Source organism: Strongylocentrotus purpuratus, unplaced genomic scaffold (assembly GCF_000002235.5).
Source record: "Strongylocentrotus purpuratus isolate Spur 01 unplaced genomic scaffold, Spur_5.0 spur5_scaffold_3, whole genome shotgun sequence".
NCBI lineage: Eukaryota > Metazoa > Echinodermata > Echinoidea > Camarodonta > Strongylocentrotidae > Strongylocentrotus > Strongylocentrotus purpuratus.
In genome coordinates, this window is record NW_022145609.1 from 915891 (window position 1) to 931713 (window position 15823).

The window sequence follows — 15823 nt, forward strand, 5'->3', positions numbered from 1 at the left end:
TCTCAATTAACATAAGAAAAAGGGGACCACGGGGACCAATGGTTTGCTATATAGAGGGCGCAAGTAGCTATAAGTAGTGCAGTGAGGCTTTAACTGAAGATTTAGGTCCATGTCAGCTTATGATGTGATATGTTATCACTGAACATAAAGTATCTTTAACAACCCAAATGAAGTGTAGCGACCATTTCACAGTAATCATAACAAGCATTGCAACCCTGTCCAGCTTGTACAGACAACTTATAAAACGAACATTTGATTAATTCAACAGCATTTAAAAAATAAAAATAAAGGGAAATAAAAGTTAATTTACATGGTAGACAAGTGCCATTAATTTGCTATTCACAAAGGCTACATCACACACGAATGCTTGTCTCATTTTAGAGTTTGTTGTGGACCCATGTAAGCTGGCTGAATGTCACATTAATTTCGTGGGAGTGGAACACAATTACTCATGCGATGAGATTAATACACTGGCCTTGATCCAGCCACATTCACATTCAATAACTGTCCAAGGACAACGCCAGATAAATAGAAATTTAATGAACATTTCAAACACCATATTCAAAGGTTATTAAATCAAAAGACCTTCAGAAATTACAAAAGGCAATTGTTATCCAATATAGGTTTAGAATATATATATATATTCTATTGGTCTATACATTTTGATTGTAGTATCTACAACAGGTTTATTATTCTTCATATCATCTATAAATTTAATTCAGACTGCATAAATAGGAATTAATTAATTTCAAACCACTTTAAGTGATTTTTCAAACAAGTTTTAAAGACCAAAACACCAATGTTTGTTGAAATCATGGGGAAATGGTATTTGAGGGGAAGGGGTTTGAGGTGGGAGGGGTTTGAGGTGCGAGGGGTTTGAGGGGGAGGGGTTTGAGGGGGAAGGGGTTTGAGGGGGAAGGGGTTTGAGGGGGAAGGGGTTTGAGGGGGAAGGGGTTTGAGGGGAGGGGTTTGAGGGGAGGGTTTTGAGGGGAGGGTTTTGAGGGGGAAGGGGTTTGAGGGGGAAGGGGTTGGAGGGGGAGGGGTTGGAGGGGGAGGGGTTGGAGGGGAGGGGTTGGAGGGGAGGGGTTGGAGGAGCCTCTATAGACTCTCATTCACAAGGTCAAAGGTTCAAACCCTGGGCAAATGTCTATAATGTTATAACAAAGACCTTCCTTCTACACTCTCTCACTCTCTCAATCAAGGTGCAGATAATAGGCCATTTTTGTCATGTAACCAAATTTATGCATATGCCTTTGTGAAGCGCCTTATACAAATTATTTCATGCACCTGTTACAAATAAATGTATTTCAATAGAATTCAGATTGCAACATTAGTTGTTGCTAGATAGGACAAACATTATGGCTTGCCCTACCTAACAAATACAATTATTTGTAACAGGTGAATGAAAGAATTTGTATCAAGCCCTATAAAGTATAAATTTTGTTACATTACCAAAATGGCCTAGTGTTGTAGATTCTGCATATGTACACATGCAAGGAAGACAGCCGATTTTAGGCTCTTTGGAATAGAGTTAATCCTTAATCCCTTTCATTCATGCTTTATAACTCATTGTTAGCCGAGCAGTAGGGAACAAACATAGATTTTTTTCCAAAGTGTTCAGGATTAAAAAAATATTTTTTAAGTTTTATAATGAAAAGAGAATAACCTTATACTGAAATCATCCCTTGTACATGCTGAAATAGAGATGCAGTCATGGAAAAGGTGATTAACAAAAATAATCTTTAAATGTGTATTTCTATAAACATATATCCACTCACCATGCATCCATTCAAACCCTTCCTCTTGACAACTTTGTCTTTGTGGATCTTTAATCTTTTGATTCATACTGGCATGGCATTGGATGTAAGCATGTGGGAGTTCCACTATCATTAATTAACTTACATTTTACAATCATACAACTGCTATTAACATGGAAACAAATTAAGCTTGATAAATGAATAGCCAAAGTGATCGTTTATGGACTCGGCTCAATTTCTTGCAAATTAAAATTGCAGTATTTCTTGGGGAAATCTTTTAATTCGTTTTTGGTCATTAGATGTTATATTTGTTTCCATGCAGTTTATTGTGCATTAAGTTGAAATAAATGATGAATTCATAGTCATTTGTGCCTTAATCACCATCATAAATCATCAGATATAAACTTAATGACTTGCAGGTTTATTTCCTTCTAATATGTTCAGTACACAGAGTGAAATGAAGAGCAGTAAGTCATTTAGGTGATTAGCTCAAAGTCCTATTCCATTCTTCATACAATTTACACACACTTTCAATCAAAATAAAAATATAACTCAATTTCATGAGTTTTGAAGGTACTTTTGAAAACACTCATTGAGTTATAACACTGTTCTGTTTGGAGCCAGAAGGGCATTAGAGTATGTGAGTATATGCCCATGTAGCTCCAAACAGACAAAATACCCAGCTAGTTTAGAATAAGATGTAAACTGTATCTCCTGAATCTTTGAAATGTCTTCTTTTACCTCCCCTCTGTTGTTATTTCTACATTAATTGCTTTTAACACACAGTTCATATTGTACTTAGAATTGTTTCTGTTTGGGAAGGTCAATTGGTATCTTTCCAACCCCATATTTTGATTGATATTTCTTATTTTTATCTATTTTCTGGTTTATATATATATATATATATATAAATATATATATGCGTGATCCTGTTTGTGGAAATGATATTAAACTGAGCCATTTGCCAAATGTCAACTAATTAATTATGGAAAACATGCTGTCCTGGGGCTCATCACATACCAACTAAAGTATAATTCAAAACAATCTTAAGCAAAACAGGTGAACAAAATATTTGAATACATTAATTCACATGTGCAGAAAAAAAATCTAGTTATTTGAGCAATGCATCAATTCACTTAACAGCTTCACAAAGACAGAAATTTACCAGGCTAAGCTAATTGTTCACATGTATATTCACCAAATTTTGCTGAATAGCCCAGTTTACTAACGTATTCAAATTTATGGATGTTTCTCTCCTGGGATCCTAGTGACAAGTTATTTCATTAACCTGTTATACATGAATAAACTACAATACTTGGGATCCAGTCTACATATATCACTTGTTGATATGTCAGGCCAGCCTTGGAAAAGCTACTGTTGTCAAGAACAACCTTTGGTTTAAAATTATGCATACATTAGGCGGTGTCACACAGAGGACAAAAATCCGGACTTAAGTTATCCGGATTTTAGTTATCCTCTTAATTGCTGTCTGTCATCAATTATTCCATTAAAAATCCTCTAAAGAGGCAAGAAAATTCTCCCTTGAAAGGATTTTTCAAGGGATTTTTCAAGGGATTTTTCTGTGTGACACCACCTATTATGCTACACCGAGGAATGTAACTTACTGAAGAGAACTGACACAAACAACTTCATCCCTGGCCTGCAAACCATTCCTAACATTGCAAAAGGACCATGTGACAGTCATGAAGATAGAACATATGTTTCTTTCTTCAATCTAATAAAAGATGAGGGAAACCAACATGATACAAAATGAATGTACCATAAAACTTAAAGCCACGGTTTCAATGACAATGTGCTGGGTCTTTGATATATGAATTTAGAAATATTCCAACAGCCTTACATTTGGCTTCATCTGGTTTAGCTGCACTGCTTCAGCTGCAATAGAAAGGTGACCCCTTCAGGACCCCCCCCCCCCCCCCCCCTATATCCATGCTTATAGTCTGTTAAGAGCCAGAAGGGTGTTAAGTCTGTGTTTAATGATGTAAGATAATGTCTTTATGGTCCTCAGCAGATGCTATAGGTTAATGCATATTCAATGGACATGATCAAAGTAGAGTACGATTGTAGAAAAAAACTGCCAAAAAATGATCAGTTTTACAAGAATTATATATGCATTGTGTATCCTGCATTTCGGACAGCGGTACCTAAATTATTCAGGAATCATTAGTAACTGTAATTTTTGAAAGCATATTCAAGGCGAGGTGAATTACAAAATAGTATCAAAAGCATTGGCTAAATGCCAATAAAATGAAAGTAACATTGTTTCTTTGTCTGATAAGCAATCGGCGTTAGAAACAAAAGCATGACTTTATTGTTAATTTCCTTTCATAAATCACACCTCCAAATTGACATTTAATGCGTCTGGCTGAAAATGGCAGAATGATCCACTGTCAGTCTGTGATATTTTAGAACGGACTAATGGGAAAGTACGGGGGTGAAGTCCACCCGGCTTATTAACAACTCTACCAAATCCATTGATAGTCAAGCAGTGAAAGATGGAAAGGCAAATGCCTGTTGCCAAGCTGCTAATTAAGCGTAATGGAGAGGGGAGGTAGGAAGGCAGTGGGAGGAAATGTACACTGTCATCTGGCATTAACTATCAACAATCATAAAAACACAGTTAGTCAAAACTGTATTGTATAGATGATAGAGGTAGAGAGCAGCACGGTTTCAGCAGAATATTTAATTATATTCCTCTGCAGGTGATTGTCACATTAACATTAGAACATTAAAACTGCAACATAGTTAAAACAATGAGGGCACTCTTAAACAGATAATAATACAACTAGTACATGAAAGTAAATCATGAAATGATATAAAACCATCTGCTATACCTTATAAACATACAGTTATTGACACAAGGGAAACATTACTCATTGTGAATATTTAAGTTCTTTATTTTAACATTGTTAGTAAATAATTTGAATACAAAAATAAATTCTGAAATTTGTATACTATGACCAGAATGATTTCATTAAAGTGCCTAACAAAAGGGTGTTAGAACAAGATGTTCTAACAGGGTGTTTGCAAACTTGGAATACACCCTCTCAATGGCCTTCTGTCAGTCATATACAGTGTAGTTATACTTTAATAAATTAATTATCAAGAGATTTAGACAAGTTACAAGTGACTTACCAGGTGAGGTTATCGTTAGAAGATCCAGCCTTCTCTGTTGCTGTACATAAAAGAGAAAAATATTGAGAGGTAAATTACAACTTATTTATACTTATACTACTGAAACTGAAGAAAAGTTCCTGTGTAGTGCATTAGACAATGTAGACAAAGTCCAGTATATCCATAAAATTCGAACTAGCATAGTGGTAAAAATGTGTAGTAAAGATCAAACAGTGTCCACTCAATCTTTAAACGGAATCCACAAACCATCAGATATATTTTCAGTCAGCTAATAAGAAACTTCTCAATAAAAGATCAGATTCAATTCAAGCGGAAATGCTGAATTTGACTCACTCTATTGATTTACCTGAATGGGTTCATTCTAGTGAGACTATTATTCCATCCCTATACTTGGAGCTAGGAGAGCATTAATTTTATAAAAAAGACTGAATATGATGTTAATCCCTTCTGTATTTCAGCAGACTTTTTATTCCATTTTCAGGCAATACCACTGTCAAATGCTTTGGGTATCAAATGTAGCCAGCCTTTTGGTCACTTATTCTAAAAGATTATGTTTTTTAAAAACATATTTTGCACTTTGTTAAAAAAGAATCTCTTTACCAAGCCTCAATGACTTGTTTTTTTTTTTTTTCCCTATCATATTGGTGATGAGCTATCTCTTTCAGGATAAACAAATATTGCTCAGATAAATGAACTATAAATATGTTTTTATTTCAACAGTTCAACCAGAGTAGTAACTCCGGGAAAAGGGGGGAAATATTGGAAGAAAAGAAAATATAAAATTATCTGAATTTCACTTGTCAAGTTATAATTGTGAGAGAGAAAACAGCTCAAGCAGAGATCATGCAGCAACAAACTGGAAAAGACACTCAACATCCCTTCCTTCTAGCCTGATTGCTGCCCATCTCATGTTTATCAGACACAACGATGACAAGGTGTGAGATATAAGACAATTCAAGCATGAGAACAAGAAAGCTAATTGGAGTAATAGTATCCAAGTATTATGATTAAAAGTACTCTTCTTTTCTCTGACATTACACGATATGCTGCAATGCCAAGTGCTATTAACTTTCTATCATCAGGATTTTACAGAAATGTTTATGTTAATGGCCTGGCCTTCAAGGCTATCCTTTACACAGCAAATCACAATTTGGTGACCAGCTACTTAAGAAGTCCCATCTTTCCTCTGTATCTTCCGTCCGCTAGCACACGGTAGTGATAGCTACAGTGATAGGAGCTGACAGCCGTTGGTAGTGGCCTGGGTGCCTTTCACCCTCAGCTTGACTCAACCAACCATTAGGGAAATTACAGGCTGTGTAGCGCGGAGTTTCCGGGGGAATGCCGCATGGAACTTCTCTCTGATGCGATTACACATGGCTTAAAGATGGGAGAAGTTTCTTATGATGCAGTTTCCTTACTATCTAAACTATTAGACATAATTAGACATCCATTAAAGGATGATGTGAACTAAATATCTTGGGACAACATCTTCACTCAACCCTATCAATTCACATTAACAAATTGAGATTCAAATTCCCATCCTATAAACCATTACATAAGCTGCCCCCCTGAGGATGTTTTAATGAAACCTTTTAGGGTTTACCTCTTCCATCCAACACCCTCGGGGGTTCTTCATCTGCACGTTGGAGGTTCAGAAGGACACCCTACATACAGATTCAATTCCATGTGAGATGCCACAGTTACAGCCCACTTGGGAGTATTCATTCAAACTGCTCATCCTTTCATGGGTGCATGCATGCATGCTGTTCAACAAACAATGATGCTCATAACCTACAAGGTACCCATTTATATACCTGGGTAGAGGGAGGCGATGTTGATTAAGTCCCTTGAATATGAGATACAGTAAAGCCAGGCTCAAACCCATGACCTTTGTACATCTCAAGTCAAGAGTTATAATCATAACAGTTGAATCGCTTTGTCTGTTCAGAGCCAGAAGCCTGTCTGGCTTTAAACAAAATTTCAATGTGCATAAGGCTATACTTCCCAGATAAATCAATGTTTAATGCATAAAGTAAACATGCTTTTGGTTTTTACTGTTACTATCATTATATTTGATAACCCATTTTCTTCTGCCATTGAACAGCCACAGTTGCTTAAGAGCCATAGTCATACAAGTCATGAAAGTCAGACATGAAATCCATTTTTTTACTTCTTTTCAGGAGCATTAATTTTGCATCTAAATTCACCATGTACTATACCATAATAGTTTAATATGTTTGACCAAAAATAAAACAAACTAACAAACATGTGAGGCTGTTTTTCTGCTTCCGATCAGGGACGTTGCATGTGAGTAAAAGTTTGGGTTTAACATACTCCTGTACATTGAACTTGTGATCATTTAGTTGCTGATAAATAGAGAATCAGGCGGGGTTCTGGCTCGTTCACATGACTGTTCCATTATGACGCAATTGAGAAACAAACTTCCTGCTGCTACTTTACATTGAGTAGCCCAATTTGAGTTAGATGATGGATATGTATTGGACTGAAGCACTCCTCACTTATCTCACTAAAAGTAACCACAGAGTTTAAGAGCATGAATCACTGTCACAAACGTGCTTCAAATTACCTACCAATTACAGCACCGCACGGCCACTCACAAAGCAACATCTCAATCTACCAGGCTATATATACCCAGACTCTATCTAGACTTGGTAGTGATTGGGTTAATCAGTTCCTATATTGGGCAAGCTCCCCAAGATTTATTGCTATCACCATCAAACTTTCAGAGAAGCCACTTAATGAATATATGCATTAATGTTCACTGAAAACAATTTTCTGCTATTTGATTTTTTTTTACTTATTTCTTTACAATTGTTTTTTTTAAACTACCTAAAACTTTTGGAGTATGAGATGAAAACATTATAAAATAAATTACAAATGACTGTCTGACAAGGGGAATGAAATATTTAGACACCTATGCTGTGATTTGAGGCAGAGACAGGAAGTGAAGAGTAGAGACAGAGAGAGAGAGAGAGACAGAGAGAGAGAGACAGACAGACAGAGGCAGAGGGGAGAGGAAGAGACAGACAGAGGGAAAGAGAGAGAGAGAGACAGAGAAAGAGAGAGAGACAGAAAGAGAGAGAGAGAGACAGAGAAGAGAGACAGAGACAGAGACAGAGACAGACAGACAGACAGACAGAGATATAGAGACAGACAGACAGAGACAGAGGGGGAGAGGAAGAGACAAGAGAGACAGAGATAGAGACAGACAGACAGATAGCGATAGAACACTGGAGATGGGAAAAAGAAGAAAAGAGCAAAGATTAAGATAAGGAATTAGTGAAGACAGAAGATATATGAGATATCTAGAAATAAATATGAAGTAGTTAATATCAGAAAGAAAAAAAAGAAGATTTACATAACATGATGAGTAAAATCAAACAATGACTAAACAGAAAATAATACTTCTATCAGAGAGTTTGCACAATCTAACTTGGATATGAATATAGTCACCAGCAGTGCAAAGTGTCTTGAGTCACAGATAGGATTATGGAAGGGCTCCCTCAATGGCTAAGAAAGGACATGCATTACAACTCAAGTGAAATGCTGTATCTATGTAGAATTCCCTAATTGGACGCTTTAGGATTCATCCTAAATCAATTTTCTTTACAGTACAATAGAGTATATGAGCCAAGAATTAATCTGTATTTGTTATTAGCTTTAAATGCAAAAATTCAAATGTTTTACTCGATTAAACGACCCTGGAACTTTTACAAATGAACAGACAAAGGTGAAAGCAAAAATACATGTTATCAACTACAACAGGTTATACAGTAGACACATGTAGATACTACATACACATGTATCAGCATTAAATCAGGAGAGATGTATGGCACCTCTCCTCAAAATATGTTCATTAGTTCAATTCACTTAAATGTGTTGGTACAATCGATTCTGATTTTTTTTTTATAATCATAAGGATAGTTGAATGATATTTTTGTTGTTGTTGTTTTATTGTTGCAGTAATGCAGTTGATGTTTTTTTAATGTTTTTTTGAGAAGGAAGAATCCAATGGTAAGATCGTGGCAATAACAAGAAAATTCATGAGCATATTTAAAATGAAACATTTATCATTGTTTTATACACCATTTATGACTATTTGCAATCATTATTTTGTGTACATTTCTAATGGTCTATGTATCCATCATGTCCCGTAGCGTGGAGGCCGTCGCTGCGAAATGAAATGGACCTTGAGACACAGGTTCTCCTTAACTTTCTGTCTTCAGCTGTTCTAGTTAGCTACTTAAATGACATTCCCGTTGAATGCTTAATGTTATCAATCATTGGTCTGCCCCTCTTTCTTATCCAATCAGTACCTCCTTGCAAGATGGCGTTTGTCAAGCTATTCTCCCATCTAGTTACATACCCAAACCACTGCAGCTGCCTTCCTTTCACAATTTTGATGAGGTGATCATGTTCCTTAATACATTTCTAATACAATATTGGGAAGGAAGGCCTCTGGGCCATGGTTATTTTGATATTTGACCTATTTTGTTAACTCATGTGTATGTTCTTTGTTGACATGTATTGAAAGTGCCAATAAATAATGATAGCCCCTACTTATCATAATATATCATCTTTGGATTGACATGAGAAGTAGAAACGATTGATTTACAAGTTATCATCTCATGCATATGTCTTTACAAACCAACATCGGTTTTATTGTGTGAAATTGTCCTAATTAATATTTTTCCAAAAAATAATTTGTATTTCAATAAAGAGGTTACTTTATTTTAAATGACTTTGTATGACAAAAATCATGATTAAATCATTAAAGAACCTCTAGCCCTGTGTCCATGCTTATATTGACACACACACACACAACAGAAACAAGAGGAACAAAACCTCCAGCTTTGTAATTACAATGCAAGATTAGTCTGACCTTAATTCATGGCCATACTAAAAAGCTTTCATCCTGTAGAGTTATAATAAAACACAGTACTGGATCTCCAGCAGACAGACAAAGCTAGCTCCCTCCATGCACACACTTTGTGAGTGCGTGTTCAAGGACACTCATAGAAAGGGAAAAAATATCCATTATCTAAAAACACCCGATGTGTCCCAAATAATAAGCTTAGCGCTGGTATACGAGAGATGTACAATGATGGGATGACTGATGTCATACTATAGACTAGACTAATATGCTTAATGCTATTGTAATTGATTGTTTTATAATGTACATGTTGTAGTCAAATGAAAACACAGCTATAGACTATACACATTGCCACTTACAGTCCATTTAGTATAGAGAGAGTCTTGAATCCTAATGATAAAAAGAACAAACCCATGGAAAATTTCACATGTAATGGCCCGGTCCCACTGGCCGATGGAAACAAAACGTATGCATAAAGGACACAGCGGACGAGCAAAATTTCGGGGATGGCTCCATCCGTTTTCATCCGCTCCAGAAATGGACAAAATTTGCGAAAATTTGATAAAAAACAGAACGGAAAATAACGGACATGGGTAGTATGTAGCAGGGATGTTAAAGGGATGTTCATCGGAATCCTAGCGGATAAAAGCGGATGGAAGTGGATGACAGCTTTGAATACTTTATATAAGAGATGCATACGCATACATCCTTTCTATTTCCGTGCTACTAACGATGTATAGACGTTCCCTGTACCTTATCTTTCCGTTTTCAGCTGCAGCGGATGTGAGTTGCGAAGATGCCCAGAGGATGCAATGAGGATACAGCGGACGTTTAACGGATGATAACGGACATAGAACGTTTGTTGCTCGTATTTGTCGCGGATTTACATCATACATGGCGGAAATTCATCTGTTCTAAAAGTTTTGTGCAGCTCAAAACTTTTAGCGCGGATGAAATCACAGTGGATGGATGCTCGATGGAAAGAGCGTATGAAACACGTATGCAATGAGTACACAACGGATGCATAGCATTTTCCAACGGATGGCAAGATTTTTTTTACGTTTTACATCCTCTTTTCATCCGTAAGTGCAGTGGGACCGGGCCTTTAAATGCCTACTAAGTGTCTTAAACGCTCAAACAGCACACATTCGTTAAAGTAGAATTAATTCTCTTGTGCTTAAAATGGGTTCCAATTAGAAGGAACATGCAGGTGATTTTGTGAAAACCTGTATTAAAAGGACGATCGAAACACACAAATATATGCTTAATAATGATAATAAAGGTTAAAATTTCCCCTACTCCACAAACATTGTCTGTCAGTCTGTTTGTCTCATCCACTCTCTCCCTCTTTCCTTCCTCCTCTTTCTACCCTATCTGTAATTTGAATTCACACTCCCCCTCTCAGTATCAATTCACTCTCTGTTCCCTCCTTTTCCTCTTCTCCCCCCCCCCCCCCCCCCCCTCTCCTTCTCTCTCTCTCTCTCTCTCTCTCTCTCTCTCTCTGGGCTGACAAACAAACACGTTTAGACATCTATCTACCTGGCTTTCAGCCCCATTATAACACACCTGTAAGAAAAGAAAGAAAAGCCTTCACAAGAATGGGGGGAATCTAGAATACAGGTCAACTCCTGGAGCACCAAACAGTGTCAATTATGCGCATGATGAGAGGGACCTTTTAAAGTAGAAAGGGTGTCGACAGGTGAAAACATAACTTTGAGTTACCCGTGGTCCATTCTGGTGCATGGTCCTGCATTATAAATGTACCCTCAAATGATCTATACAATGAAATAATCAATAGTGTGTGCCAGCAAAGGTGAGGCGCCGGCCTGCCTGGTAGCATCCTGGACACGACCCTAAACATATGACATCAGGAGAGATGGACAGAAATATAATTATACAGACTAAGAAAAAAAGAAAGAAAGGAAATCAAATGACAGAGAGAGAGAGAGAGAGAGAGAGCAAGAATTTGAGGAAGCACCATCTTTGAATAAAAATAGCACAAAAATATATATCTTTTTATGGATGAGAGAAAGATATAACTACTAAAATATCTGGCAAAATGTGCTGAATTACTCATTGAGTGCTGTACTATGCGAGCCACATTGGCAACACATACAATTTCATGCCTTTATACAAAGTGCCTTAATTCAATACTGTGATTCTGGTAATGAACTTGCATTTATTACAAGAGAAAATCGACTTACAGTTATTCTGAATTGTAATCACGCATCAAAAAAATTCAAGAAATCAAAGTTCACTGAAAACACCAACCCTAACCCTAATTCTAACCCGATCTATTTAAAATGTAACTGAACAAAGCAGATGGAATTACTAGAAACAGCTGATTGAAATAACTCTTGACTGATTATGGACTGATTATGGATCTCTATTGAAAAGAAACTATCGATACACCACTCTATGGAAACAATACACATTATAATCGCTATGGAAGAAATTCACTTCAAATTCAATAGTACTGCTATGTCAGACAAGTCTCAGACAAGTCTCAGACAATGTTTCGGATCAAGAAGAGCAAATTCTGTTTGGAAAATCTGTATACAATAGGCTATTTGTGTAATGAATCACATTTAATGCATAAAGCTGTGTTAAGTGCCATGTTACAAATTATATCATTCATCTTTTAGGAATAATTGTATTTCATTGGTCAGAATGTGAATTGCATACATTCCATGTTGTTAGGTCCGAATTCACAAAGAGGTTTGTCAACACACCTCCTTTGTGAATTCGGGCCATTATGTTTGACCTACCTAGAAACATGTTGCCTTTGCATGCTGACTATTGAAATACAGTTATTTGTAACAGGTGAATGAAATAATTGGTAACGTAGCACTTAACAAAGATTTATGCATAATATTTTATTACATCACAAAAATTATCTATTCACTTTGAATGCATTAGTTTTGCTATGTCAGGCAAGTCTAAGACAAACTTTCAGGTAATGAAGAGCAATTTCTGTTACGAAAACTATGCATACAATTTGAGTGGTCTCTTTTCCTACCTTTCTACATTTTAGGGCCGTCACAACTATCACAATTTGGAAATCTGTCAAAACCAACATTCCATCTGCTTTTTAAGCAGTCTTATGGATAGAAGTATACTCATATTACACAGAAATTGTACATGGAAATACACTGTAAGATTTTTTTTTCTAATCAAAGATTTATTTTCCACAACTAAATGTGTGTTTTGTATTCTTATTTACAGGAAAATGTGAGATTGTATATGTGTGGAGGGAGGGGGGAGGGTGCCGGCTATACAACACATCTTTGTCATTATATTTTCACACTTTGCATATGTTGTCTGTCCCATCTCTATAAAGCATATACATATAGACCATCTGCTATGTGTGAAAGCAATTAATATGATGTCTACTTACAAATACAAACAAGCAAATGATTGGAAAGCAATTCCAAATTGAGCCAAAACAAGATATAAATTAGAAATACCAAGTAATTGGTGCACAGTAGGTAGAAGATTGGTTCAGGCTTAATCTTCAGATTGGTTAGACTTTCCTGGCTGCACCTAAGTGTTAAACTGTGATTTTATAAGTATTGGCAACAACCCAAACCCAATCAAGAAAATGTGGTTTTAACACTTCATTTTTCCTACACTTTACTGGGGTAACCATCTTGCCTCCTTGCTTTTAAAACACATGCACTTGTTGTTTATTATCCTTTACTCATGTTTTCAATATCAACAACAACTCTAGAAAAACTATAAATTCATCCCATTAATTGAAATTTACATTTTTGATTACTTACAAAACCTATATATGCAAGATATGTTGTAGTGGTAAAAGGGTTTAAAAAGATGTAGATGTACAGAGCTTGCCTGTTAAAGCTTATAATTGCTGATTCTTTGGTAGTCAAAGAGTTAATATGTGAGGTGACAGACATGTCACATCTGTCAAATCAGAAAGACGAGCCATACTGCATTCATCATAATTCTAATCTGACAGCTTTTTGTCCTGCTTTTCTTCTCTCTTTTCTTGTACGTGTGGAGATAATGGCACGCGACCGACCATGGGTAGTTCTCTCTCAAGCTCGACCAGACAAACACAAGAGGGGACCGTCACGGTTCTTTGCACGTCCATACGGTTTGGTGGCTTGCTCCCACGGCAAGCCTTCTCCCCGCCGTGCTTGCGCTAAGTCAGGCACTTAATTCATTATCCCCCGCTGTTCTCCCGTTCATGCTTGTTTAGCTAAACATGGTTTGGAAACGGAACAAGAGAATGCAAGACTCCATTGAATCAAGAGTTTTCATCCAGTTATCCCAATTCATGAGATGGTTAAATAACATAAAGCAGGTTACCAGCGCAATATACATACTCATGCATGGGCAGCTAAGTACTTGCTTCAATGGTGGAGGCACTCCTTGTGTCAACTATATATTACTAAATGAAAACAAATATAATTTTTATCTTTTTTCATGTAGCATGTAATTTATCTAAACACTTGAAAATGTATGTTATCATGATAAGTTTATTCTTTTTGAGAAGAAGAAAAAAGGATTCCTTTATAGAATTAATAAAATACTTTCCAGAGATATTCTGGCTAAATGGCATTAAAAATATTGTTATTTTACTCACAGAGTAAATACCTATTAATAAAAAACAAATATTTTGCCTAGTATTGTACAACAAATCACCCTTTTATCTGTCCCTGACTTGTATTAAATACAGAATTGCAACATGTACATTACATATACTCATTGGGGAGGTACCCTAAATAAACCTATCAAAACAAATCAAAGCTTTCAAATAATCTAGCCAAATATGCGCTGTCACATCTAGTCATACATTGTATTAGTCATTACACAGACAAACTTTGTGTTGTATTCAGCAAGAATATCACAGGTGTCATGTGCTCCAGTTTCTAAAATTGAGAGGAATCATGTTCATTTGACAATATCCCAAGAGATAGCTGCTCACACTGTATCATATCAATTTGGGCAATCTATTCTGGACCCAGAGAGGGAAAGAAAGAGAGAAAGAGAGAACGAGAGAGAAGAGGGAGAGAGGGGGAGAGAAGGGGAGAGAAGAGGAGAGAGATGGGGAGGGGAAGAGAAGGAGGAAAAGGGAGAGGGGAAGGGGATCATACATATAGGGGAGAGCACAAGGAGAGGTAGTCAGACAGACAAACAAAAAAATAGAATAATTGAAGAAAAAAAAAAAAATTATTTTAAAAAAGAGAAAGAGGATGAGACATACATGTACATATAGCTAGATGGGGACATTGGGAAAGGATACATGGAGAGGCTGGTCATGAGAAAGGGAAAGAGTGACAACAAAGTAACAATAATAATGAAAATAAGGATGATGTAGATTAATAGTAATCATAACAGTGAGCTGGGTTGATTTAGAGAAAGAGAGTTTAAGAGATTTTTTTTTAAAAGAGACAAATAGAGAGGAGACAGAGACACAGAGGGAGCAAGAGAGAGAGCAAGAGAGAGAGAGAGAGAGAGAGACAGACAGACAGACATACAGAAAGAGAGAGAGAGAGACAGACAGACAGAAAGAGATTGAGAGCAGAGAGAGAGAGCAAGAGAGAGAGACATACAGACAGACAGACAGAAAGAGAGATAGAGAGCAAGAGAGAGACAGACAGACAGACAGAAAGAGAGATCAAGAGAGAGGGCAAGAGAGAGAGAGAAAGTGAGAGAGAGAGAGAGAAAGTGAGAGAGAGAGAGAAGAGAGAGAGAGAGAAAGAGAGAGAGAGTGAGAGAAAGAGAGAGAAAGAGAGAGAAAGAGAGAGATTGCTCCCAACACCTCTTCCTGCTATCACCATGCAGATAATAAAGAGAGAGAAAGGAAACATGCTCCATACAGTCAGAAGCACTGGTCCAATCTGCGCTCCATCTCCCCCACTCTATTGCTTGCCAGTGATGCGATTCAAGAGAAAATAATCACACACCTCTCTTTTTGTTATAGGATGCAGAGATAACAGGGACAGAGAGATGAGATGAGATGAGATGAGATGAGATGAGGGGGGGGGGG

At 36.7% G+C, this 15823-nt stretch overlaps 1 protein-coding gene across 1 annotated transcript in view; it reads right to left on the bottom strand.

The window, feature by feature from the left end:
* Positions 1-15823, bottom strand: part of LOC594384 (cytosolic carboxypeptidase 6) — a 58904-nt gene that overhangs the window by 23955 nt on the left and 19126 nt on the right. Inside the window, exon 6 of the mRNA XM_030996104.1 lies at positions 4914-4953. Within this exon, the coding sequence (XP_030851964.1) occupies positions 4914-4953 (40 nt within the window). The remainder of the gene's footprint in view (positions 1-4913; positions 4954-15823) is intronic.